The sequence below is a fragment of the Choloepus didactylus genome, chromosome 19 (genome assembly GCF_015220235.1).
Source record: "Choloepus didactylus isolate mChoDid1 chromosome 19, mChoDid1.pri, whole genome shotgun sequence".
Taxonomy (NCBI): Eukaryota; Metazoa; Chordata; class Mammalia; order Pilosa; family Megalonychidae; genus Choloepus; species Choloepus didactylus.
In genome coordinates this window covers 48,191,003-48,218,440 of record NC_051325.1, presented here as the reverse complement: position 1 = coordinate 48,218,440, position 27,438 = coordinate 48,191,003, and the positions used below count along the sequence as shown (strand labels likewise).

The following is a 27,438-nucleotide window of genomic DNA, read 5'->3' as shown; positions in this document are numbered from 1 at the left end:
GGTAAACCTGGTTGGTCCTGTCCCTGGCGGTGACCTTGAACAGAGCTCCATCTTGGACCTGGATGGTAGACGACAGGCCCGTTGACCCTCTTGCTGGTCTCCCAGATGCTTTCATCACCTCCTCTCCACCCGTCTCCTCTCCAGGAGTGAAGACTGATTTTCACTCTCCAATCCGAGTACTTGGAGTCAAGAGACCACGGTTCGAGTCCAATGTCTGCCTTTCGAAGAAAATCACTTTCCCTGAACTCAATCTCCTAATTTATGGGGGTGGGGGTGGGGTATAATAAGAATGCCTAACCCACTTGTCTCTTGATGTGAAGATTAGAAAACAATAATGAATATGAAAGACTTTTGTACACTGTAAAAGATTATACAACTATTGTCATTTCTAACACCTGAAAGGAGGAATAGACACCCATCCAAGGACTTAGAAAACATACATGCCATTTATTTTGTTTTACAAACTTTTGTTAAAACGCACAAGAATAAGAAATGTTTTTTGCTTATTTGCCCCCTTGGGCGGCAGTGATGCAGGAGGCGGGGCCCAGCACGTCCTGATGACAGTCACACCTGCAGGAAGAGGTGGATCGGGCCGATGGCACCCACTCCACCTCTGGAACTGCTCTACGTGAGTCTGACAATCAGTCCCAATCAGGGTGAATCACAGATCAATTTGGCAAAAATAATTGGCGCTGCCATCACAGGAAATCGAGGCACGTCGATTTCGGACCCTCTCCTCAGTCCACTCTCAGGAGAGCCATGCAGACTCGGGCGCTCCTGAGAGCTGCCTGATGAAGGGCGTCTCAGTGGGAGAATTCTAGGGCCCAGGCCTGCCCGCCCTCCGTTTTTCAGTCCACCAGGCAGAAAGGGGCATTTGGCAGGGAAGACTGACCCCCTGTCCCAGGAGATTGCTACCGTTACCCCACTCTTTCCCTGGGGGAAATTCTTCTCACAACTTTGTTCCCCTGACAGCAACGTTCAGGTGCAGAGGAACGACGACTGGGAATGGCCATGATGACCAGAATGATCTCAACTTCCCTGCCTTGCCCTGTGGCTGGGATTTCTGGAGCATTGGAGGCAGGGGCGCTGAGGGGACCTGAGAGCCCTGAGCAGGGAGCCATTGTCGCTCCTGGGTTTGGGGGCAGGCTTGGTGGAGTGGAGAAAACCAGTTCTGGTAGCACCGGGAGCTGTACTGTATCCTCCAGCCAGAAGGGTCAAACCTGCTGGGGGAGTAGATACACGCTCCTTCCTAATCTTGCATCCAGGATTCACACTGCTTTTTTTTCCCACTGGCCAGTGGCATTTTCTAGAAGTTTTTCAAAGCCACCAAGATTCTGCATGGGTGAGGTAATGGCTACTACATCCTGGGGTTTAGTGTTTCCAGAAAGCTCTTAGAGTGCTGCTCCCCAGGGCAGATCTCAAACCCAAGACTTCTTACCCCTCCTCTGTCCGGCTCCCAGGCTGCCAGGCCAGATTGGCCCATCTCCCAGAGGCCAGTTCCTGCCACCTCTCCCCCGGATTTGTGTATTGGGGAGAGAAAGGGGATCCAGGAGTCATGAATTCTCCTTAATGTTTAACAACAAATGGGATTCTGGTCCCTATATGCATTTTGATGCAGCCTCAGGCCACTCTTAGTCCTAGGAGGGGGCAAAGCTTCTGAGGCCGAAGGTGGCAGAGAGTCTCTCAACATGATCACAGTGAGGCCAAGGGGGCCCTTTTGGAGAGGATGTTCAGCCACCATGGTTAAGAGCAGATCTGAGTTCCAGTCTTGACTCTGTCACTTACTAGCTGTGTGAGTTCCAGAAAAAATCACTAAACCACTTGGAACTGAATTTCATCTTCTGTAAAGATCTGAATAACTGGGAGGATTGAGATGACGCATGTCAAGTGCCTTAAGACAGTGCCTGGCAGCAAGGAAGAGCGCGAGGCAGGCCCTGGGGAGGATTCCTCCTTGCTGTCATTCTGACCTGGGGGACTGAGCCATCCTTCCTCTCCATCCCCCAATGGCAGCTGTTGCTCAAGCCTCCTCACTCTCACCTGGATTACATCATGGCCCCCATCCGACCACCCTCCTTCCTCTCAACCTTCCAATGTCTGCAGGACTGCTCTATTTGTCTTCTGAAAGCCCAGTTCATTGCACATCCCTTCCCAGCTATCCCAGCTAGGAAACCAAATCTACATGCCTTAGTCCTGCTGTCGAGGCCCCCGTGCTCTCCAGCCTGCCCTTTGCCCTGGACAGCCTGTTCTCTTTATGGCCATGTGCCCTGGCTGTTTCCCCTCACTCGGAATGTCCTGTCTCCCCTGCTCTCCTCTTTGGCCTCGGGCGCAGTCTACTTCTTTCTGGAGGCTTCCCGTGACCACTGAGCCCTCCCTCCCTCCGAGTTCCTGAAGAGGGTGTCCACCGAGGACTATTCTCTCACTGTTGAAAGCCTACAGGGATCATCACTCCCAAAACCCACCAAGCCCCTGAGGAAGGGAAGGGAGGCAGGGAGAGGGCAGGAAATGCCTCCTACTTCTCAATGGTCTCCTACACTGTGCCTAGTCGGTACTTTAGAGACGTCCCCGGAATGACTGGGGGTGTCATTTTGGAGTCTTCCTCAGCCTTCCAGAGAGGTGACTTCAGAGAAAATAGGCTGGCTGAGGAAGGAGACCCTGGAGGTGGAGAGGAGCATTTGAGGTTGGGGCAGCACGACTGGGTAGGTGCCACTGGCTGACCCAGCTTCAGAGGTCTTGCTGTGTGGACACTATCACCAGGACTAGACGGGTCTGAGGGAGAAGGGAGCTGTGTTTAAGCAAGGTTCCATAATGTCTCCAGACAGCAGCCTTTGGGGGTGAGGAAGTTGGGGGTAGGTATGGATGAAGGTGGAGGCGGGTAGCTTCGGCATGAGAAACGCTGTCCAAGGCAGCAGAGGACGTTCCAGCTGGGGTATCCCCAAGTCGAGGCCCCATCATCCAGAGCAGGGGGTGATGTCAATGGGGTGTGGCCCTCAGCCCAAGTTCTTGGGCCCTTTGCCCTTTCCATTACTGCTCCGGGACTGGCCCTGTTGACATGCCTTCCCTTGTTGTGATCATGAGATTGCCAGGTGTCCTCTGCAGGGGCTGTGGGGAGCCAGCCAAGCCCCCGACCCCAGGCGGCTTGCTAGATGACCTCCTGCTTGGTGATGGTCGGCTGGGGGATGGCAGACGGGGGCTTGACGATTGTGGAGATGGCTCCTGGCAGGAGCTTGTAGGGCTCAGAACCTGAACCACCTGGTGGTGAGGGCTGTGGAGTCTCAGGGGTGGCTGGGGGGACAAAGAGACAGGGCTGCTCAGAATTCCAGGCTTTGGGGGAGTAAAGGAAAGTCCCTGGGAAAGTTCTTCCCCCAATCTGAGACATAGTTTCCTCTTCTATAAAATGAGAGAAATTAGATCATCGCTAAGGAACCTTATGGCTGGAATCTTCTATGAGTTGCAGATCATAAAGTCTAGGTTCCATGAGTTCTGGAGCCTGTGGCTGAGACAGATTCTGTGGCCAGAATCTTTTCCCCAGGTCCTTCCAACCCCCCTAAGATGGATACCTGGGGTGCTTCTGCCAACCCAGGGCCCAAGTTTGGTTCTCCCCAAGGACAATGGGACCTGTGACAGGGATGCCCTTTCTTGGGAGAAGGAGCAGCAGTTGATGAGACCCAAGGGTCTGGCTAACTGATTCAAAAAATACCATTTTTAAATATTTAGATTAGTAACAGAAGCTAATTGGCTCCACAGCCTTCATAGGTTCAGAGAGTTACTTAGACCCAGTTGGCCAACTTTACCTCAACATGATCACAGTGAGGCCAAAGGGGCCCTTTTGGAGAGGATGTTCAGCCACCATGGTTAAGAGCAGATCTGAGTTCCAGTCTTGACTCTGTCACTTACTAGCTTCAGCCAATGGACAACCTTCCCAAAGAATAATCTCAACGAAATGCTATCTCATTTCATTGGACCACCTCATTGCATCTTACTTTTTGAAGTACTTTGTCCAATGACAAACCCATTCTTTGAGGTTTCACCTTAAAGAAGTCTAGCTCAGTAGAAATCCCCACCCAATGGATAGCCTTACCCAATTGTCTAATAGATAGCCAAACCCAGTTGGGCAGCTTTACATCAATGAAGAATCTTACCTAAGGGACGCTATCACCTAATGGAATTCTCGGTGGATGTCCTCACTAATGGACTGCTTCATCACAGTACAACTTCATTCAGTAAAGGCTGTCAGTCATTCAATGGACAGCCTTGCTGAATGAATGGCCTTAACAAATGGACAATCTCATCCCTCATTCCCTACCCTGGAGTACTGAGGATGGCTGTATATCAGTTCCTGCCTTCTAGACCCAACCTTCTCCTATTTCGTCTCCCAAGTCCCATCCTCACCCCTTGCTGGGTAGAGCCCCAGGTTGCCCACCTGCCTGCCCCCTGGGACGGGGCCACTCACACATCTGTCCATTGCTGAGGTGAGCAGGCATCGTGTTGGCGACAATGACGTTGGTGGCCATGTGTTCCTGCATCAGGTGAGGATGCAGGGGGTGGTGGGCGTGGGGTGCATCACTGGAGGACCCTGCAGATGGAGAGCGGGCTCAGTCAGATGGAGAGTCTAAGGTAGGACCACAGGCCTTGAAGCACCGCCTTCTTCATGTGTGACCAATCACCCTGCCCATCCAGCACTGGCAGTGCCTATTGGGTAACTTTCCTGGGTTAGCAAACTGGAGCTTACCATTCCTATTCATGGGCCTCAGGATACTGAGAGAATCCATCAAGCCAAAAGAGCAAAAGTGATTTGAAAGGAACAAGAAGCATATAAGGACGCTCTGAGATTATTTAAATATTATAGTGTACTGATAGCATAGTAATATAATGGATTTAATCGATGGCTCTCAAAGCTCCTTGATGTGCTAGGCCTACAACCATTTGGTCCCAACTCACCTTTCAGCCTCACCTCTAACACCTTTGCTCCAGCCAAACTTACCTACTTATAGCATCTATTGTTCCCTGTACTTCCCTGTCTCTATGTCCTGTTCATGCTGTGGCTTCCATTAAAGATGCCCTCTCTACCCCGTCCCCATGTCCACAAGTCCAGAAGTCCAAATCCCATCCAGCTAAGATATTTCCTCATTTTAGAAGCCTCTTCTGATTCTCCCCACTCCAACAGGCGCTGAACTTCTCCTACCTCTGAATTCCCAAATAATTTGTCTATAACTTGACTTTTGGGACCAACTACTCCCTCTGTCTATGGACATTACAATTAAAGATATAGTTTTCTCTCTTTGAGGGCCTAGTAAGGTGTCTGGAACTCAGTAACTGCTCAAAACTTGTGCGAGAGAGTGATAATACCATGTAGGGTGTGATTTAGTAACAGGCCATGTTCACTAATATGACAATGGCAACAACAGTGATGGAATCTTAGGGTTGGCAGAGATCTCTAAAATACACCTGCTTCGATGATTGCTAACAATGACTGAGTGCCCATTATATGCCAGGCACTGTTTTACAGCGATTTTCACATTTTAATAAACTTAATCCTCACAATCCTTAACCCTATAAGGTGGGTACAATTATTATCCCAGTTTACAGATGCGGTAGGGGGCACAGAGAGATTATTTTGCCCAAGTTTATCCGTCAACAGAGCACAAGCTCCTGATCCTGATCCCAGTGACAACACATTCATAATAACCCCATATTCACAAGATCAAGGAGAGAAGTAAGTCAGTTATTGTTGAGAGTGGTTCTCAACTGGAAGCGGTTCTACCAACCAGAGTTCACTTGGCAATGTCTGGAGACATTTTTGGTTATTACAATTGTGGGTATGGGGCTGGTGGGGGGAGATGCCACTGGCATCTAGTTGGTAGAGACCAGGTGGACTGCTAAACATCCTACAATATACTGGACAACACCCCCCCAAAAAAACACAAAGGACTACCTGACCCAAAATGTCAACGATCCAAGGTTGAGAACCCTTGCCAGGTAGAAAAGTGTTTTGAAACCTGTAAAATGCTGGGCACATATGCTGGGTTCCTACTATGGTCCCACAGGGAGTCAGGTCTCAGTTTACTTTCCAATCATCAAGGTTGTTAAGAGTCCAAGTGAGATTATTGGGAACTTTCAGGAGGACCCTCCCTATTGGGTGTCCAGGGAAACAGTAACTGCCTTGCCGGGCCACACCCCTGAGACTGAGGCCAGGGCTGTGTCCTGACCACTTCCTATTTGCTCTCAACCAAATGGCCTCCAACACTGGCCCACTCACCCAGGTGCTCCAAGGCCCAGAAGGAACCAAGGGCAGTGGGCTCTTGTTCTGCCAACCCTGGCATTCCTATTCCCATGGAGAAGACATGGAGTAAGGGGCACCAAGCAGCAGCAAGATTACTCAGATGCTCAGGCCAGCAACCTGGCACAATCCTTGACTCATCCCCATACCCGATCATTACCAAACCCTGTTACTCATTCCTTATAAAATCTCCTTTAGTTTGTCCATTTCTCTCCCAATAAAGAGATCAGATGTGACTTCCTCAGAGAGGCTCTGCCTCATCCCTAATCCAAATTATACTCTCCTTAAGCCTATCAGAGCATTTTAATCATTATGATAATATATTCACTATTTAGGTGATGATTTATCTAATGTCTACCTTCTTTCCCTAGAATTGAAATTCCAAGAGGGTAGGATCCTTGTGCATCCTGTCACCACTAGGCACTCCCACTGCCTGGCACACACCAAAGCCTCAATAAACATTGGCTGAATGAAGGAAGACTAGAGGGTGAGGTAGAGGTGAGTCTCTCTACCTCTTTACGGACAATTTCAAGCTGTTTCTCCTCCAGCTCCTTTGATGCTCACATGGCTTGATGCAGATACCATCTGTGAGCTCTCCTTGGTACTCTAGGCCCCCTCCCTGCACCCCACTGCCAGGCTCGGTGTCTTCCTTTCACCCCTGCTTCTCTCTTCTCTCTGGCAACTTCAAAAATCATATGGGAGATTCACTCTTCACCCTTCCCTCTCCTTATTTACCATCCGCACTTGACCGATGTATCTTTTCCTCTGCCTCACCTGTGCCATCTGCTTCATGGCCACACCCTCAGCTACTGGTCTCAACTGGGGATGATTTTATCCTCACTCAGGGACATTTGGCAATGTCTGAAGATACTTTTGCTTGTCACAACTGGGGGTTGCTACTGGCATCTAAGTGAGTAGAGGACAGGGATGCTGCTAAACATCCTACAATGCACAGGAAATGTCAATAGTGCCAAGGCTGAGAGCCCTCTTCCCTAGACCATGTTGTCATCTGTAACTGCATCACCTCCAAAATCTTGAGTTTAAGCACCCTTACTTTGTTCCTGCCTCCCATCCTTCCAACTCACTCAATCTAGTACCATCACTGCAAAAACTCTTCAACCCTATTCAGGCTGTCAATTCACTGATCCCCACTTTTCACTATCACCCCACCCTTATTTCTCTTTTAGTCTAGTCTAGATTCCATGATCCATCATTATAATCACTCTCCTGCAAACATCCTCAGCTCCCTTTCATAGTAGAACATATCCAAAGCGTGGTCTGCGCTTTCCATCTCCACTTCTGGACTTTCTCCCTCACTTGCTCTGTTACACCTTCCAATCTGGTTTCCATTTCCACAGTCCTCCAACACTGCTAGTAGCACACTCACCAAGAGCCGCCATGTTGCCAAATCCAACCAAATCCAATGGATACTCGCTCCCCTCCAGTAGCATTTAACTCCCTTAAACACTCGTGCTCCTTAAAACATGCTTTAGGCTTGTTGCCTGGAATACCACATTTTCCTGTCCCCCTCCCCCCCACCCCCCGCTAGTCTTTCTCTCTCTTGCGATGGCATCTCCTCCTCTCCTGACCCCTAAACACAGGACAGCCTCAGTGCTGCCTTTCACTTTGGGCTGAACTTTGGGCTTATATTTGAGCAACAGTCTCATGCATCTAACTGCCTCCTTGAAAACTCACCTTGGATATCTAATGTCATCTCGAGCTTAACTGAAATCCAAAGTGGATCTCTTGGTTCGCGCACTCACCAGCATCCCCACCGCCAGCCTCCAGTGTGTTTTTCTGTCTTCCCCATCTCAGTCAGCAACTCCACCCTCACTCCTGGTACTTAAAGCAGAAATCCAGGTTCATCCTTTATGCTTCCCCTTCACCTCACTCCCACATCTGATCAATCAGAAAATCCTGTGGGTTCTTCCTCCAAAACAGATTCTCAAGTCCATCTACGTCTCTCCAGCTGCCTGGTCACCCTTTCATCCGAGCCTCCCGGGCCCTTCGCCTCATCGGTATCTGTAATGTCCTAAGAGGCCTCTGGCCTCCTCTCTCGCCCCCTGAAACTCACTCTTCATCCAACAGACAGAAGTCCTTGACTGTTAATTGAACTAAGTTCACAACATTAGCCTGATTGTTTACTCTCATTTTGACAGTTGTCATAAGAATAAAATCCAAGTTTCTGACCATGGCCTATGAGGCCATACATTTCTGATTTATTTTCTACCCAACCTTGGTTTCATGCAACTGCCCCCATCTCACAGCCTCATCCTCCTTTCTTGCAAACAGAAATGCCTCCCGCCTCAGGGCCTTGGCTCTGATTACTTCTGCATGGAACATTCTTCTCTTGGCTTGTAAATATTGTTTCCTTTCATCTTTACATCTTACCACAGAAGTCACCACTTCAGGGAGGTCTCCTCTGACCAACCGTCTAAAGAGGCTCCTTTCAGTTACACCCTATTATATTACCTGTTTGTTTCAAAGTCTGCAGACACCTTGTTTACTATATACATGATTGTCATCTGTTCCCACCAACCCTTACACACACATGCACACACACTTGCACAAATGCATGTGCATAAACACACACATCTCCAGGAGGGCAGAGGTCTTGTCCTCTGCTGAATCTCCAGCACTCAGCACAGTGACTGGCACATGTGAGACACCCAGTGCCTCACCACTGCCGCTACTTTCCAGATGAAGAAACTGAGGAACAGGCAGGTTAAGTGACTTGCCCAAGACCCCCCAGAGAAGAAGCAATGGAGCTGGGAGGTGAGCCCAGGTGTGCGTGAGGCTTGTCTTCTGGAGCAGGACCCCCCGTCCTGCCCGGGGCCAGCACACACCTCCCAGCAGCATCTCCTGCAGCAGGTTGTCGATCTTGGCCATGCCGAAGAGCTTGATGAACTGGATCTGCTCGATCATCTGCCAGGTGATGCTCTGCAGCGTGGGCAGCAGCAGCAGCAGCTCGCCGAAGCGGCCGCGAGAGTCGTACTGGCGGTCGTTGATGTAGTCCTCCAGGCTCACCTGCACCTGGGAACGCAGCCGCTTGATCTTGCCCGGGTCGCTCAGCCCCTTGGCGTCTGCAAGGAGAGGGGGCAGGCGGGGAGGGTGGCGGGGCCCAGTTGAGAGTCAGGACCCAGACCTCCCATGAGGAGGGTCTCCTGCACATGTGGGGCCCAGATTGGGGTGCCTGGTGGGCCAAGGTCACAGAGTGAGTCTTCAGCAGTGCTGGGGCAAGGAAGGATTCAGGGTCCACAGCATCCAGGGGACACTAGCACACCTACTGTGCTAGTGTCCCCTGGTCTCAGCAGAAAAAGGTTTCTGGCACACTTCCTAAGATGAGAGGTAGGAGGGAGGGACTTCAGGAACACACCCATGAGGGCACCTAGCAACTGCCTCAGTTTACAATGGGGAAACTGAGGCACCAAGCAAGGAAAAGGCTTGCCTCCAGGACACACAGCCAGTAGCTGACAGAGCCTGCAGCCGAGATCCCACCCTCCAGACCTCAGCACGCTCTGCTTCTGCTGTCCTAGAAGAGTCTCCCCTTCCCCAGCCACAGGAGGTTCTCTGACACACATGGAGGGAAGGAAGCGAGCAAGCTTTTTGGCCTGAGGCATCTTGACATTGTGAAATGAAAATCAGGCTCTGCACAAAGACATAACTATAAGATGTTCTGCAAAAATGTGGATGACCCAAATCAGTCGACAGAACAGGGAGAGGAGAGTCACGAGCTAAAGGAAAGGGTGGGGATGCATTTTCTGCATCCTGCTAAGTCAGGAGTTAGGAGACACTGTCTACAGGACAAGAAGTAAAGGCAAAAGCACATAACTTAAGGTTACAAGGGTATTCAACAGAGAGAGTAAAAGAGCAAGAAAAATTTGTTGAGAAAGGATGGGAGTGGGGTAAAGAGTCTGCAACTATCATAGGATGCAAAGTTCCACTGAACATGGAAGTCAAGAACTGCAAAGATAACTGCCAGAAGAAACCGTTAAAAGAACTGGAAGTGTTTCCCCCTGGGGAGGAGACTGCAGGCTGGAAAAGTGGCATAGGGGAACTATTTCCATTTTTAAGCATGTGCAGATATTATTTTGATAAAAAAATTTAAGGAAAGATGAAAGGAAAGAAAAAAAGAAAGAAGATAGGAGGAAGGGAGATGGCATGAGGGAGGAAAAGAAAAGGAGGGAGGGAGAGAAGGAGGGAAAGAGAAAAACCAGGCCTTTGGAGTCAGTTTGCCCTGTCAAGTCATTGCATCCCTTTGAGCCTTGATTTTCCTCATCTGCTAAATGGATCTAATAAAATCTATGTCTCCCAGCTGCTGCAATCATGAACTCAGGGTAATAACCCATAAGAGAATTTGACAGTGTCTGGAGGGGCAGGGGTCGGGCGCGGCGGTGCGGGCCACACCTGGGTCGAAGAAGATGATGGCTTTGAGGCAGGCATACTCGTTGTCATCAATCTGCAGCTCCTGGAAGGGCGTCACCAGCTCATCGAGGATGCGCACGGACACCCGGCTCATTTCCGCCAGTTCCGGGCAGTGCCGGGGGACAATGTAGTCATTGCCTGGATGGGTTGGGAGCGGGAGGGGGTGAGACGGCCACCCTCAGTTTCGCCCTTTCTCCTAGCTTTGGCCGTAGGAAGAGGGTCCTGCAGGGATTGTCATACCCATTTTACAGAGGAGGAAGCCGAGGCCCAGATTCTGGGGGCTGAGCTGCCCGAAATTATGGGCTGAGGCTGGCGCTTGGCTTTCTAGGGCCCTTTTCACACCACCCAAGCTCCATTCCCCAGCTCAACTCACAAGATCGATGATGTTCAACAGCCACTTGGGAGGCACCAAAGCATACAAGTTAAGGGCCCAGATTCTGGAGCCAGACTTCCCAGTTAAATCCTGGCTTTTCCACTTACAGCTGGGCATATTTGGATAAGCTACTTAACCTCTCTGTGCCTCAGTTATCTCATCTGTTAAATGGGGGTAAATAATAGAATTTACCTCGTAGGGTTGTTGTATGAAAGGACTTAAAGCATGTAAAGTACTTAGAGTAGTAACTGGCATATAGTGCAGACTACATAAGCATTTTAAAATAATAAATAAAACTTGGTGTGAGGCCCAGGTGACATGGGCAGGAGTTTGTCCCATCCTTGATTCCTTGCTCGCCTCTTGCTCCTACTCCGGAAAGCACATGGGGAAGCAAGGGTAATTCCAGGGATAACCCTGATCGTGCTGGAACTTTAGTCCTGGGAAACTTGAATTTCTTAGGTCCATATTTCCTTTGCCATTTTAACCACTTTTATGTGTCCAATTTGGGGGCATTTATTACTTTTACAATCATCACCTTTCATTACTGCAAACTTTTCATACACTAAAACAAAAATTCTTTCCCCTGTAAGCAGTGGTTTCTCCAACCCTACCCCCCCACCCCCCACCCCCATCCACTCCAGCCCCAGGTAACCTCTAATCTTTCTGTCTCCATGAATTTGTTTATTCTAGAAAGTTCACATAAATGGAATCATACAAAATTTGCCCCTTTGTGTCTGGCTTATTTCACTCAGCATAGTGTTATCAAGGTTCATCCATGTTGTGGCATGTTTCAGAATTCCATTCCTTTTTGTGGCTGAATAGTATTCCATTGTACAGATAGACCACATTTGTTTATCCACTCATCTGCCGATGGACACTTGGGTCATGTCTACCTTTTGGCTCTCATAGACAATGCTGCTATGAACATGGGTGTTCAGGTATCTGAGTCCCTGCTCTCAATTCTGTCAGGTGAGAGGGCTGTTCTTGATCTGTCTCCCCACCCCCACCTGCCATCTTGGAAACCCCGATGCCCAGCATGGGCTGCACTGGGCATGTTCTCCGCAGGGCCCTGGCTGGGGCAAGTGGACCCCTCACCTAGCAGCAGCACATCCTTGAACACCATGGATCGCTTGGTGGCTCCAAGCAGCAGGTGCTCGCCAGCATGGGCTCTGAGCAGGGCCACCTGGAAGAGAGAAGGGAGAGCCTCTGGGTCTGCACCCCCGGGAATTCTGCTGCTAGCCGACTCCAGGACCCCAAGCAGGTCGGCTCAATGCTCCCCTCTGCCTTTACCTGCCCAAACTATAAAATGGGCATCATAAAACCGCTGTCTTCCTCCCATAACCGACAACCAGGGATCTGGAAAAGCTTTGGCAACACCGGAGAAGAAACCTGAAAGGGGAAAGACCTTGCCAGGAGCCAAGAGACCTGACCCTGCTTCTGCCCTTGGACTGCCAGGTCCTTGGGCAAAGTGTTGCTCCTCTCTAGACCTGTGGCCCTGGGGAAACTGGAAGCAACATTCTGTGTGTAAGTTTTTGGGTAGAAGCGCAAAGGTTTTCATCAGACTCTCAAATGGGTCTATGATCCCAGAAAGTTATAAAACGTTGGGTCTCAAATTTCTACCCATGGACAAGTTTCAGCTTTACAAAAACAAGATTCTTAGGCTTCACTGCCAGAGATTCTGATTCTGTATACGTAGGGTGGGGCCCAGGAATCTGCATTTAACAAGCTTCCCAGCTGATTCTATATGCAGCAATGTTTGGGAAATCACTGGCCTGGAAAATCTCCAAGGCATCTGCCCACTTGATGTAAGATTCTAGGATTCTGAGAGAGAGTTACAAGAATTTGGATGTGCAAGTTGATTCTCAGGGCTGGCTTTACTTTTACAGTCACCACTTTTCATTACTGCAACTTTTTCATACACTGAAACAGAAATTTTTTCCCCTTTAAGCAGAGAGGTGAGCCCTGTCCTTGGCAGGGGATCAGCTTGACAGATCTGTTCTCTGCAGGGAGGACAAGGCAAACTTTGAAGTCTGAGCTTCGAGGTAGGTGCCCAGCCAACTCACAGAGCCCTTTCAGAACCATCTGCTCTATTTCCACTTTCGTGCTTTCATTAGGACCAAAGCATGGGCTGGTAAAATACTGGTTGCCTCGGGGAGCTTATCTGCAAGGATGCGTTAGGGAGTTCAGAGGATCTGTAGCAGGCCAAACTAGGAGGCAAAATGCTTTTGTTCATTAATTCATTTAATTGTTCATTCTTTCAGTCATCAAATGCTAAGTGTCTACTAAGTGCCAGGTACTTTTTACATACTAAGGACCCAATGGAAAAAAAAAAAAGAGAGAGAGAGAGAGAGAGAGAGAAGAAGCCTAACTGCATAAAGCTCACATTGGGAGTAGTGAAGGTAGAGCAGATAACAAAGTAGAAAAGTAGCAAATAAATAGGACAAAGTGCTAAGAAGGGAGGAAGGAAAGGAGGGAGAGAAGAGGAGAGGAGAGAGAGAAGGAGGGAGGAAAGAAATGGAAGATAAGAAGAAAGGAAGAAAAGGAGGAAGGAGGGAGGGAAGGAGTAGATAAGGAAAGTAGGAAAATAACCACCCGGGGAGAGAGCACAATGGGGCAGGAAGGGCTGCATTAGAAGGGGAGATCAGAGAACCTCTCTCAGGAGGTAAAATGTTCTGAGGTTTGAAGGACACCTGGCACATAGCAACTGTTCAAGACATGTTTGTATGAATGGTTGGATGGGTGGGTGAATGGATGAAAGAATGAATGAACTTCCTGTCTTCCGCTCCAGATCTAGCCCCTCCTGGGCAGCCATCTGTCCTTATTCCTTTTATTCCCCCATGGTTAGGACCTAGTGAGGATGACAAAAAAAGCGGAGAAATGGGAAACAGCCTTGAGGGTGAGTCTGTTTCCATGAACAGTAGAAAGGCCGGCGAAGGAGGCTCCCGAGCCCCAACTCCACGCAAAACACTGTGTTAGGGGCTTTCACCACTTACCCAGCGGTTCTCCCATTGGGAGGTAAAAGGCCTGGACTGGAATCCCAGCTCTGTAGCTAAGGTGCCCTGTGACCTTGGGTAAATGGCTCCCTCTCTCTAGGTCTTGGTCCCCTTATCCCATTGTACCCGACCTCCCAGATTTCCATGGCTTGATATACAAAACAAATTGACACGCAAACAAACTTGGAAATTGGTTGCCGGGGCACTGTCGACAGATTTCAGGTGTCCTTTGGAGGACGATGGCTCCTAGTTCTCCCAGATGTGTCCCAGCCATGCCTGGCAAGGTGGGCTCCTTATACTCCATGAATGGGGAGCTGGGAACTCTGGTCCCAGGTTCAGCCCCCTGCCATGGCGGCTGTTCTGGGGGTAGGTGGGTAGGTGGGGGGTGGGGGTTAATGATTTTCCTGCGTTATTGGACACCCATCACTGCTCTCCGAGAATGCTCTGAGCTCTAGCCAGGGAGGTTTGGGTGGGAAACCGAGGTTAACAATTGCTCAGCTTGGGGGGATCTTGTTGCCCTGCTGAGCCCCTGGGAAGGAACAGGAGGGATTAAACATTAATGTAGACTCTCCAGCAGAGGGGTCCAGGGCCAGAGCACGAGGTGTAGGGGAGAAGGCAGGGGCAGCTTGGCCCAGATCGCTGCCCTGTCACCACTCCTAAAGGAGGGAGGAGCCTGTGGAAGGGGGCCTCTGTCCAGCCCCCGAGTGACACTGAGGACCAGCCAAGCCAGTGTTTTGACAGGATCCACCGTGGGAAAGTAAGAGGTGTTCCGGGAGAGTCTGGGGTCAAAGGAGTTTGGGAAGTCCTGGTTCCCACAAAGTTAAACAGCTGCTTGGCTAAAGGACTTCTCAGACCCTTCCATATACTGACGTACATTATAAGGCTCTTGTGCAAATGTACAAAACATATAAGCAAATGCTCCAGGAGCTGGTTTCTGGGTCACTGGTCCATCGGTGCCCCTGAGCTTACTTCAGAACTGGAAAGGCAACCCAGTCCAGCTCCCCTTTTCCAGACAGGGAAAACGTCTCAGGTTTAGGGGTGCTATGTGCAGGCACTGCCATCTGCAGAACATCAGAAGCTCATCCATCCTCAGAACTCTAACCCCCAATTCTTCCCCCAAATTTTTGATACTCTGGGAAATAAAATGCTGAGTTAAGCCATCTTGGTGGGATGCAGGGAAGAAACTGACATTTAAGGGGGCCAGCTCTGGTCCAGGTACTGGGTGGGCGCCACATGACATGATTTTTGCACTTTTCAATTAGCAATGTCCTCGACCCTCCCAACAACACTCTCATGTGGATATTATCATTCCCACATCACAGATAGGAAAACTAATGCTCAGAGAGGAAGTAATTTGTCCAGGATCACACAGGGAACCAGTCTTAGAGCCAAGGCTCAAGCCCAAATCCCCTAAGCCCTGGCCCCTGGCCCCTATCAGTTCCCCACCTCCACCCCCACCCCCCACCCCATCCCTAGAAGAGCTGCAAGGTGCAGTGTGTAGGGGCCTGGACTTTGGAGCTTGCCTGCCTAGGTTCTAATCCCAGCTCTGCTGGATGCTAGCTGTGTGACCTTAAGCAAGTCACTTCACTTCTCTGTGTCCCAACTTCCTCATGCATAATATGGGAATAATAATAGCACCTGCCTCATAGGGTTGTTGGAGGGATTCAATGAGTTAATATTTGTAAAGTGAGTAAAACACTTCCAGGCACACATAATCACTGTGTAGTTTTTGTTATCACGAAATCAAACCAGCCCAAGGTTGCATCCTGGGTGGGCCAGCAGCACCCTGGCTGCCCGGCGCCCCTGACGCCCTCACCTGGTCGTCTAGGGGGAGCTCACAGAAGGCTGGGATGTACTTGGCCCACTCCACGAGCACCAGCAGCTGCTCCTTCATGGACTCACACACGTCTGCGATGCTGGCGATCTTCTTGGCCCGGATGTCGCCGTTGATCCCGGAGATGGGGGAGGTCATCTGGGGAGACGAGGAGAATGCTGGGGATGGCCTGTGGCACCTTCCCAGCTCCCTCTGGGCCTTCACCAGCTGCCTGTCCCTCACCCCCTAATCCCCCACCAGCTCCCTAGGACCCCATGGAACCCCTCGGCCGCAGGAGAGAAGCACGGAAAAAATGATCACCCTCATCTGATAAATGAAGAAACCATGGCCAGAGAGGTGATGCAACTTGCACAAGGTCACCCAGTGAGTGGATGCCATCTCTGTCCACTGCTAGGTTCTCTCAGGGCTCAGCTGACCTCAGGCCCTCAGTGAGAATGCAGGCAGCAGGATAAACTAGAAAGTGCCCAGGGTGTCAGGCCTGGGTTCAAGTTCTGCCTCTGCTAGTAAACTGGCTGTGACACTGGTGGGTGCCCTGCCTCTGGCCTCAGAGTTCCCCTTCTATGCTTCAAGGGTCCTTCCCCCTGCTGCTCCAGGACCTGGCTGGGGAGGATAGGGGTACAGGAGGGTGAGGCCCCTGACTTGTGGGAGGGGAGCCTGGGCGGGTGGGAGGGGGTCTGGTACCTGCTGGGACAGGACCTCAGCCTGCAGGAGCACATTGATGGAGGGCAGGCTGCTGTCTTCATAGCTGGACCTGCGAGTACTGATCCGGTCCCGCTCATTTTGGACGGCTATGAGGAAGCAGAGAGAGAGGTAAGGATGGAGGGTGGGCACCAGGTGGGGTGGGGGTGGGGTTTGTTTGTGACTAATGGGAGGTGCTAGGGGAGAGAGTTCAACCCAAAAAGAGATACTGCAGGGCTGTCCTGAAGCAAAGGAAACACATTAGGGCATCAGAGGGGGCGTCCAGAAGCCAGAGCCCTGATCAGCATGTGGGAATGAGAGGAGATGGGGGCTCACTTGGCTTGGAGGAGAACTTTTCCCAATGCCAGAAATGCTCTCACACACCATGGGGTGGGTGCTGGAGTGATCCACCCATCACCAGAGGCATGTAAGACAGTGGTGACTTGGCAGAGGGCTTAAGATGGTCTTGAACATTGAAAAGGGGATCCTTAGAGTATAGATTTTCAAGCTCTGTTTTAGAAAAGGGTTCATTTCTTTCCAGATGTAAATGTATAAAACAAATGAATTGCTCTGGGTGACTGGGAGGTGGCCCGTGGATTCCTGAATACCGTGATAGAAGCTCCAGACAAGAGGGTCTGGAGACCCACCCCTGCCCCGGAGGTCCCCTCACCAGCAAGAGCTGCACCTGCTCTGGACTAACTTAGAGCCTGGAAAGCAGAGCTCTGTCTCCTGCCCGCTACTGGACTCTCTCTCAGGAACTTGGGGATCCAGGACCTCTGTCCATCAGTGCTCGCCCCTTACTGCCTGCCCCCACCCGAGTGTGTCCTGGCTTGGGGTGCAGGATGGACCCTGTCCTGTGGCCTCCAGGAGGCCTCCTGTGCCATGAGGCTTTGCTGAAGCTGGAATGAGGGAGAAGGAGGCAACAGGAGACCTGGGTTCCTGCCTGGAATCTGCCACTCACTGTGGACTTGTGGGAATCACGTCCTCTCTCCGGGCCTCAGTTTCCCCAGCTTGCTTTTCCCTCCCATACCAGGTGCTCTGCAGACTTTCCCTTCTCGGGAACTGGCAAGTTTACTCTCCCAGTTCCTTGGGCCAAACCCTGGGAATCTTGCTGGACTCCTCTTTCTCTCTGGCCCCACATCTGAGCCCTCGGCAGTGTTGTCAGGAATCCCTCCAAAAGGGCTCCTCCTCTCACCGCTTCTGCTGCCCCCACCCTGCCCCGGGCCCTCTACGCTCTCCCTCCTCACTGTTCTCCCTGCTCCTAGGGAGCCTGTTAAAACATCACTCAGGTCAGATCCCTCTGCTGCTCACAAATCACCTGGAGTAAAGCCACAGCCCTCAGCACAGCCTCTGAGGCGACACGAGGTCCTGCCGCTTCCTCCCTGCCCTCCCCTTTCACCAGCTCCCCTGGCTCCCTCTGCTTGCGGCCACTCCAGCCTCCCTGCCCCTCCTCTGACCGGGCACCCCCCTCTCCCCACCACCCCAGGACCTTGGCAGCTGTTGGTCCCACGGCCTGGAATTCTCTTTCCCCCACAGCGTGGCTTCTCTGCTTCACTCATGCTTCCCCACCAATGTCCTGACCCCGGAGACACCCTCCCTGACCATCCTGCCTGTCTAATGCTGTTCCCTCCCTCACGCTCTGCCCCTTATCCGTTTTATTTTTCTTTTGGGCACTTATTGGATAATTGTTCATTAATTTGTTTACTGTCTCTTCACAGGCAGCAACCTCATCCTTCTTGTCCACTGCTGGGCGCCTGGCAACTAGGACAGTGCCTGGCGCGCAGTAGGTGCTCAGTAATTATTGGTTGCGTGAATGAAAGAAGGCATTGGATGAGACAAGCTCGAATGCTCAGCAGCAGCCTATTTATTCCTCAACAGGGCACTGACAGCCCAACTACCAGCTTCCCCCTGGTTTCGCACACGGTGGGGTTGTTGCTGAATGAAACTCATAGTCCAGGCAGAGCCCGGGAATCGGGAGTGTAGAATAGAGATCCCAAGGTAAGTGAGAATCCTCTCTCCCGAGCCCCCGCTGGCCACCCCTGCTCCGCTGCCCTGGTCGGGGCCAGCTCGCAGCCCGGCTCCCTGCCCTGCCCGCCGACACCCCACACCCGGCACCCCAGCCTGCCAGGCCGCCCGCCCGCACCCACTGGGGCGCCGAGCGGCGGAGGCGAGCGGACTAAAAGGGCTGCTGTCAGCAGCTGCGCCTGGGGCTCCTCAAGGTTAGGCCGGCGTTATCAGTGCCCGGCGCGAGCTCAGTCACGGAATGATGTTTTCCAAATGTTTGCTCAGTATTAGCAGGGTCGGGGACCTAATGTTACTTCTATTGAATATTAACCGGCCGGGGCAGAGGCGGAGAGGAAGATGAGCCCGTCTTCCCAGAGAACCCCTGCGAGGGGTCTGGCGGGGGGCTGGGTCGGGGCTTCCAAGGAGGGCCCCAGTCAGACAGCCCCTGGCCCGTCCTGCTTCGTGGGCTGGGCTTCAGATGCCAGGAACCGGGCTGTTTTCCCTGGGCCAGACCTCTGACACACAGGCAGGTGTCCAGCTCCCCAGCTCCTGGTTGTAGGAAAAAGTCTCAGCCTGCTGGTGGGCCCACTGACCCCCAGGTTTCTCCCCAGAGACTTAGTCCCTCCAGGGAACCCCTTCTGACCACGTGGAAAAGTCATCTGGCTATTTGGAGCCCTTTCCTGTGGCTGGGAGGAAGTTTCAGGAAGCTAGACCAGAGAAGATGCCTCCCAATCCAGGGAGCTCGGGGTCTGCTCAGCTCTGGGGACCCCGAGTTCTAGTCCTGACTCCACCCTTGACCCATTGCATCACCTCTCTGGCCTCAGTTTCCCCATCTGTAAAGTGGGAGGAGGTAGATTTGATAACCTCTTATGGACCCACCTAGTCTATAAATCTAACATCCCCAGCTCACATTTTCCTTTCCTCAAGGACTTCTTTCGGTTTTCAGTCCCTGAACTCTACTAAGGCCATCAAGGAAGAGAAACGAAAACTTGTCCAAACCCTCCTGATCAGTGAAGCTTCCACTGAGAATTTCTGTTGGCTTTGGGAACCAGGCTGAGGAGGGGTGTGGGGGAGGACTGTAAGGCTTGGGTGGAACTCCTAATAACCTTACTTCTCAGAGCTTGACCACAGTGGCAACTAACCCTTTGCAACGCTGGCCCATTCTCAAAGCAACCAAGTGACCGCATGCGTCACAATCTCCGGGTCAACCCAGGCATGTAAATAAGCACCAACCTTTGCCAGCCCATATGCTACCAGCCAACTCACTCCAAACCTCCTGGCATAATGTCGCCTCCTTGGGCCAAGAAGCAAATGGTTATTTTCAAGGCTGAGCTACGGCTGAATGTCCTGGCATTCCCACCTACCTTCCAGGAGCCCAGATATGAGGCCTGCTGGCTTGGTGGCAGCTCGGCGGGAGGACCAAGGAACCAGCACACATGTGCTGTGGGAGGTGTGCACTCACACAGGTATATCGACAAGCATCTGACTAGATTCATAGAGCTGGAAGGGGATTGTCAGTCCAAACCCTGATTTTACAGATTGGAAAACTGGAGCCCAGAAGGGGTGGAAACTTCCCCAAAGTAACATATGCAAAAATGACTCTATGTTCATTTTAACACAAGACATATATGAAAACTGACCATGTGCAGGCCCAGGTCACACATAGCCTAGGTGGGGAGCCATCTGCTCAGTCGGTCCTCTCTCACCTGCTTGCCACAAGACCTGACATTTCGACATGAAAGATCCATTCTCTCAAACACAAACACACTCTGGATAACTTCTCTGGACAACCACAGAATCCTAAAATCTTAGACTATTGGGATAAGAGAACCACTGGCTTTTAGAACCACAGACTGATAGGCTCTTAAACTCTTAGTTCCCAGTCTACTTTGCGACTCTGTTTTAATGCATATCATGTTCCCATTAATAACATTTCTCATGGCACAAAGTCGTTCCCGACTTGGAGGTAAGGGTGGGTGGGTGAGAGAGGCTCAACCCCATTGAAAACTGAAAAGGGGAGAGAAGGGGCATTTAGAGCTCGAAATCCTCCACTTTGAGAATCACCGAGGTCTGGATGTTAAAATCGTAGTGTTTAGTGCAGGGGGAAGCTTTAGAGACCACCCTCTCCTTCAGTGGGGTCAGCAGGCCCAGATTTTCCAGCAGGGCTCATGAGCTCAAACTAAGACCTTGTAAGGATGGGACCAAAGATATTCCCCATGGAGGGGGCAGAGCAGACAGGGGCTCAGAGGCAGAGGCAGGGGAGGGCAAGACTACCACAGCCGAGTTTCCCCTCCTTTTCAGTCGGCCCAGGGCAGGCTGGGTCCCGGGTTCCTGCTTCTGGGGTGGCGTGGGGTGGGGTGGAGTGAGTGTGTGTGTTTGTTCTGGACTTGACCGAGGGGTTGGCTGGTGTGGCACAGCTGTGGGCTAGAAGTGCAGGTCTGGGGCTAGTCCCAGAGCTGGGAATGAGGAAGTCAGGGGAGAAAGAAATGAGGAGACTTGAAAATGAATTCAAATTACTTTGAGAAGCAGTTAAAAGCATTGTGATTCCTGAGCTTGGGCAAAAAACACTTTCCAATATATTTGGGTCTGGAGGGCATAGGGCAGGAGAGTTTGGAGTGTTATTCAAATGGCACTGAACTTGAGTCCCAAAGCACTGGGTTCAAGTCTCTGATCTTCCATTGACCAGGTGTGGGGCCTCAGGTGAGTTGCTTAACCATTCTGGATTTCAGTTCCTTCATCCAAGGGAAGGAGAGGATAATAGTGCCAGCCACATAGAATTGTCCTGAGAATGAAACGAGCTCTCAAACTTGGAAAACGCCTAGCCCAGGGATTGGTGAAAATGTCACACTCTCAATAACTGTCCTCCACCCAGGATACTGCCTTGTTCCCATTTAATAGGACAAGAAATCTTCAGAGATCACCTGATCCCCCAGGATGAGGATTAAGGGAACTGGGGCTCGTGTCCCTGGGATAGGAAACTCGGGAATTGAGCTCCCCGCTGTTGCCTTTTGCTAGTTCTTGGTGATGGGACCCGGGATGCACGTTAGATCATTCTCTACATGTCTCCTAACGTTTGAAATATTATATTAAGAAAAAACACCCAGCCCAGCTGCCTTGTGGTGGTGAGGGCAGCCAGGGGAGGTGGCTGCTGGGAGCCTGAGTAGCTGAGAGTGGGAGCTTATCTTTTCAAATCTTTCTCAAGACCAAGCCCAGCCCCTCCCTGTGGTCAGATTTCCAGGCCCTCCCTCCCCTCAGCCACTCACAAGTGATTTCTCCTCATAAGCCAGTCACCCCGGGGCCTGTCACTGAGTCATAAAGTTGCAGCCACTGTCATAAATGACTCTCGGGGAGCTGTGGGATGGGTGGGGTGGCAGGTGGGGGTGGGGGTGGGGCCAAGGCTCACCTTCCTTCTTCATGCCGGCCCGGAAACACTTCTTGAGCCTGCAGTAGCGGCACTGGTTCCTCTTGTCTTTGTCCACCACGCACTGCCGGCTAAATCTGGGGAGGGCTTTGGATGGTTGGCTAGAGGAGGGACACCCTTCCTCCTCCCAAGGAGCTAGGACCTTGGCCATCTGGTTGACCGCCAGCCTCCTTGTGCTAACCCTCCATCCCAGGAATTCTCATGCTAACTGACCAGGTTATGGATTCTCTAAGAGGCCAGTCCTGACATGTTTAGGATGGGGACACTGAGGCTCAGAGAGGCAACACAAGGCCCTGAGCCGCCCAGGCAGTCAGTGGCAGGGCTGAGTTGGGAACCCTAGCCTCTTGAGTACCAGCACACTGCCATTTCCATCACATCCCATGAGAGCCCATCCAGAGCCCATGGTGAGCAGGAGATAGGCAGAGGCAGTGCAGCACCGTGGTTATGGGTGGGGCCCTGAGTGCCGACCCTGGCTCTGCCATTGACTCAACCTGGGTGAGTGATCTTGGGAAAATCCCTAGCCCTCTCCAAGCCCCAGCTTCCCCATCTATAAAACGGGAATGATAGCAGTAACCACCTCAGCGTGGTGTTGGCTGGTGACAATGAGATGATCCGTGTAGAGTTGGGCACAGTATCTGCAAGTGGCAAGTGCTCATCATTGGCAGCTGCTGTTATTTTAGGATTGTTGTTACCCAGAATGGCAGATGCTTTTGAAGGAGGGCTCTCCGAGGCCTTGGGAAGCCCCGGGAGGTGGAAAGGCCAGGGACCAATCCCCTATTTGCCCCAGAGGAGCACCAGGTGGGAGGCACCCCATCCTCTGAGGCTTCTCAGGAGGCCCGATCCTAAGCTGTGTGGGTCCTCGTTTGCTTAGTGGGAATAATAACAGTGGGCTCCTGGGGATGGATCAATATAGTAATACAGGCAGGCTCAGGATGGTACCCGGCATCGGAGTCAGGGCCTGATAAAGGGCAGTGGATGACTTTATGGTCAGGGAATGGGGTTCCTAGAATAGACGCTCCCACCCAGATCCTCAGGACCTGAGAAACCAGAGGTGAGTCCCTTGGAGGTCTTGACAAGCAGGTGCCTTTGGGACCCAGGCTGGGAGAGGACAGACCCTGGGGAACACCAGCCCGAGGGCCTTCGTCTCCCAGCTCAGCACTCGGGGCCCGGCAGGGACTCCTCACCTGCAGGAGTACATGTGGTTCTTCCTGACGCTCCTCCGGAAGAAGCCCTTGCAGCCGTCGCAGCTCGAGGCCCCATAGTGCTTCCCCGTGGCCCGGTCCCCGCAGATGGCACACAGGGCGCTGACACCCAGGCTGTTGGGTGCATTGAGGTTGGCACCTTCTGACGGGGACGTGTCTGTACCAGAAGAGAAGGGAGGAAGGACTCAGGAGGGGCAGAGAGGTACTTCCAGGAGGCCCCGCTGCCTCGATGGTCTAGATTCAGAGACCTTGCCAGGGCTTTGTCTCCAGCCAGACCTGGGTTCTCCTCCCACTCCATCACTTCCACCCTCAGAGACCTTGGGACCATCACTCGGTCCTTTGAAACCTCAGTTTCACATCTACAAGTTGGGGGCAGTTGTGAAACGAATGTCACAGAGCAGCGTGTGAGGATGTGCTTCTCCCCGCGGTGGAGGCCATAGCTCCAGCTTTCTCTGGGAGGGAATGAAAACCCGGTCCCCTCCAAGGGTGCAGAAGACCCTTATGGACTCCTGGCTGGGGAGAGAGGGCTGTGGAGGCCTTCTCCCCAGAACCAGGCCCTGTCCTCATTTCTCACGGAGTGGCCTGGGATGGGCGGATCTCCGCTTGGTGCCCAGGGACCCAGCAGACTCCTCCAGGGAATGGGGAAGACATGCTTATTTGCCCTCTTGGGAGGAACCCAGTAAGGATGTGGGAAAAACTCAGAATACCACCTGTCCCCGAGGCAAACGCTCCTGCGTATAAATGTGAGGGAGGGCGGCTAAGAGGCAGGGTGGCAAAGGACATCTCCGACTGGGTCCCAGGAGTCCTGGGCACTGGTGCTGATGCCACCACTAACTTGACCTCAGGCAAGTTCCTTTTCCTTGCTTCAACTACCTTCGGGCCTCAGTTTCCCTAACTGTAAAAGAAGGCTGTTCCACTGGTCCGGTTCTTTTCAGTTTAAAAATACATAGACTCAGCAGCTGAACCCCCTCTTTTGAAAGGAAATCTTCCACCCTTTGGAGAATGTGACAACACTGTAGACCATCTCCCTCGAAAAATGCAAGCACGGGCAGATCACACTCAGAAACTCACACTTTTTTAAAGAAACGCCAGACTGTCCTTGGATGCCTCAGGGGACAGCCAGTTAAGAAGTGCAGTGGAGCATAGCGTTGTCACCGTTAAGAGCACAAACACCAGAGCCCTCGTGTCCAGGTTTACAGCCCACGTCTCCCGCTTTGCGGCCGTGTGATGTTGGCTGAGTTACTTAACTTCTCCACACCTTGGTTTCCTCCCTTATAAAATGGGGAGTATTATAGTCCCCCAGGGTTGTCACGAGGATTCCATGAAGCAATATGTGTCAAATACTAAGAACATAATAGACACTATATCCATGTTTGCTAAATAAAAACTCTTCTGCCAAAAAAAATTCTCGGAGCAGATGCCTTCCAGCCTCCACAGGCAGACGGGCCACCACGGCACCTCATTTCTGCCGTGGCCTGGCTGAGCGTCTCCTGACTCCCGAGTGTGCCCTGGAGGGCAGCCCCTTCTGCTTAGTGAATTATTCCCGGAGGTGGGGGTAATTGTTAAGCCACATTGGTGCCCTTTCTCCCTCAGCCCCAGCTCCCTGACCCCCAGGGAGAGCTGACCCCACAACTCCCAGTGCTTCGGGTGGAGGTTGTGGGGAAAGAGCTTGTGCCCCTGGGCAGGATGGGCTGGGTGCTGTGGGGTGTGCATCTCACCCCCGAGTTTGGGTGATCACCCCCTTTCTCCAGGTGAAGATGCAGAAGCTCAGAGATGACAAGAGACTTGCCTAGGATCATGCACTGCCATTAAGTAGCAGAGCCAACTTAGAGCCTTGGTTTGCTGGACTATCCGGTGCTGCTGGGGTGTCTGCTGGGGCCTCTGATAAGGAAGGCCCTCCCCCCCACTGCTGCTTCTGAGTCAGGGGCAGGGGTGGGGGAGATCTCCTTGGAGCCTGCAAGCCAACAGCCCAGGATTTATGCAAAACACTTAGAAGGACAACCTCACATGACCCCAACTCTCAGACCACCTCAAACTCCAAGGGTATCACGGACCCTTCTTACAAATGCTCAGAGTTCTTGAGACCACCCACAGTGGGGGCTAGGACCAGCTACCAGTGCTAAGCATCTCTGGTCAGCCCTGGCAGGCAGGCACTGTTATTTATCCCCATTTTATAGATGAGGAAACTGAAGCTCAGAGAGGCCAAGTGGGTTGCCATGTTCACCCAGAAAGGAAGGATCCCTGCCAGAATTTGAACCCAGCTCTTCCTGGCTCCAGAGTTGGAGGCTGTCTTGCCTCCAGTTCCCTCCAGGAAGGCCAGGATTCCTGGGAGCTGCAGGCACAGTCCCCAGGGAACAGGGGGCTGGGCAGTGGCCAGGAAGCAACAGTATATACTGTCCCTGAGGGGTCACACGACCCCCCTCCTGGGGAAGAGCCTCCTCATTTACCATTTCCAGTGATCCCTGCACACTCCTGAAAGCTGGCCAGCCAGCAGGCCTGGGGTGATCAAGCCCATTCTGTTGAAGACACAGTGGCCAGGGGAGGGGAAGTGGTGTGCCCCAGGTCACCCTCCTCTGGTGAGAGGGTGGCAGGGGCGGGTGAGCAGCCTGGGCAGACTGACCCTGGGCAGTGCCGCTCCCACTGCCTGGCTGCTGCCTCCTCTCTCTGGCTGAGCTCACCACAGGCTTTGCAGAGCTCAGCTGAGGCTCAGAGCCACGGAAGGCAGGCAGATGGCAGGCTGGAGCTGCTGCCCTGCATCTCCGAGGATGGCCCAGGACCAGGGGGCCTTCCCCTCCAGGGAGCTTCCTGGCTCCCAGGCCTTGTCTCTCCCCTGCCTCCTCATGGAGGAGGATGGTCCACCCCCTGCAGATGTGTGCTCAGGGATGCCGGAGCAGAGGAACAGACCAGGGAGGGACACACACAGGCCACAAAATCTGCCGACACAAACAGACGTACTGCTGACGGGAATCTCCTTTGGGAATGGCAACCTCACAAATGTGCACAGTGTCTGAATAATTGTGCACACCCGAGAGGGCTCACCCACAGTCCAGGGGCTGCACACACATGAGCAGGTACAAACACACACACAGCAAGATGCCCAGACAGAACACCCATCCAGAAAGCGCAGGCACACACACACAGTCCGCATCCACAAACACATGCAGGCGCTGACCCACATCCAGAGCACGTGTACAAACATCCACAGACACATGCACACACACACGCAGTCACTGGTATACACAAGCAAGATAAACACAGGCACCTCCTAGAGCACAAACAAACCCAGAGCCACTCAACAGGCAAATACAACTGGAAATGTACATGGGACGCACACTTTATGTGCACGCACAGATGAACACAAATATGCAAATGTATATTGCAGGCCCCGTACACACACACACACACACACACACACTTACATGACACTCATATGTGTACACCAAGAGGGGGGCCACAACTGCACATGTGACTATCTACACAGTACACACACTGCTCAGTTGGCTTCATAGTTAGCAAAACTTCTCTTGAGCACTCCATTTTCTCTAAGTGGGGCGTCCACCCCAGGAGGGCCCCTAAGACACCCTGAAATGCAGTTATGCCTCTACCCACCATCTCCAGAGACAGGGCACACCTTTCCATCTCCTTGGACCTAGGCCCAAGGGGATCAAGAAGGGGCTATGTGGGCTGGATAACCGGAGCTGGACACCAAGAGGGAGCAACCGTCATGCCAGCTCCCAGTGATGCGCCAACCAGGAACAGCTCTAAGGTAACAGGGACTGGAGGTGCCTGGCGGGAATACCTGGGATCTGCTTTTGCTGGATATCTGCCGCTGCAGGCCTCCCCTCACCCAGAATGCCACCGGGCACTGTACCTGGGCACACTCGCTGGCCCTGGCCACCCCTGTGCTGGCTCTAAAGAACCACCCTACCATTTTCCATCATTCTCTTCACCAATGCGCCAAAGACCCACTCCGCACCTGGGCACGCCTGCCCCCAACGGGCACACACGTCCCCACCTACCATGGCCCATTGTCAACACCTGCACATTCTCGAACTCCAGGGTGGTGTAGGCTGGGTCCAGCGCAGCACTGTAGTCGGCCATGTCCATGTCGACGAGGGTTTTGGAGAGGCGCATTCTCCCCTGCCTCCAAGCCTCGGCCACTCGCCCTGCCCAGGATGCCCACCCCAAAGGCTCTGGGCTGGCTCAGCCCTGGCCCCCACCTCCGCCCTCC

The 27,438-nt window shown here is 52.3% G+C and overlaps 1 protein-coding gene across 2 annotated transcripts; it reads right to left on the bottom strand.

Moving 5' to 3' along the window:
- Positions 1-427: 427 nt before the first annotated feature.
- Positions 428-27,438, bottom strand: HNF4A (hepatocyte nuclear factor 4 alpha). 2 transcript variants are annotated; one of them, XM_037811835.1, is made up of 10 exons: positions 27,227-27,341; positions 23,190-23,364; positions 21,988-22,082; positions 16,584-16,690; positions 15,885-16,040; positions 12,171-12,258; positions 10,685-10,840; positions 9,124-9,360; positions 4,421-4,573; positions 428-3,282 (listed from the first exon to the last, which is right to left on the bottom strand). In XM_037811835.1, exons 1-10 carry the CDS (start codon positions 27,339-27,341, stop codon positions 3,140-3,142), a joined length of 1,425 nt encoding a protein of 474 aa, XP_037667763.1. In that variant the 3' UTR covers positions 428-3,139. The 2 variants fall into 2 exon arrangements, with proteins under 2 accessions (XP_037667763.1, XP_037667764.1); XM_037811836.1 differs by having other exon boundaries at positions 3,140-3,282; positions 4,451-4,573; positions 27,227-27,438.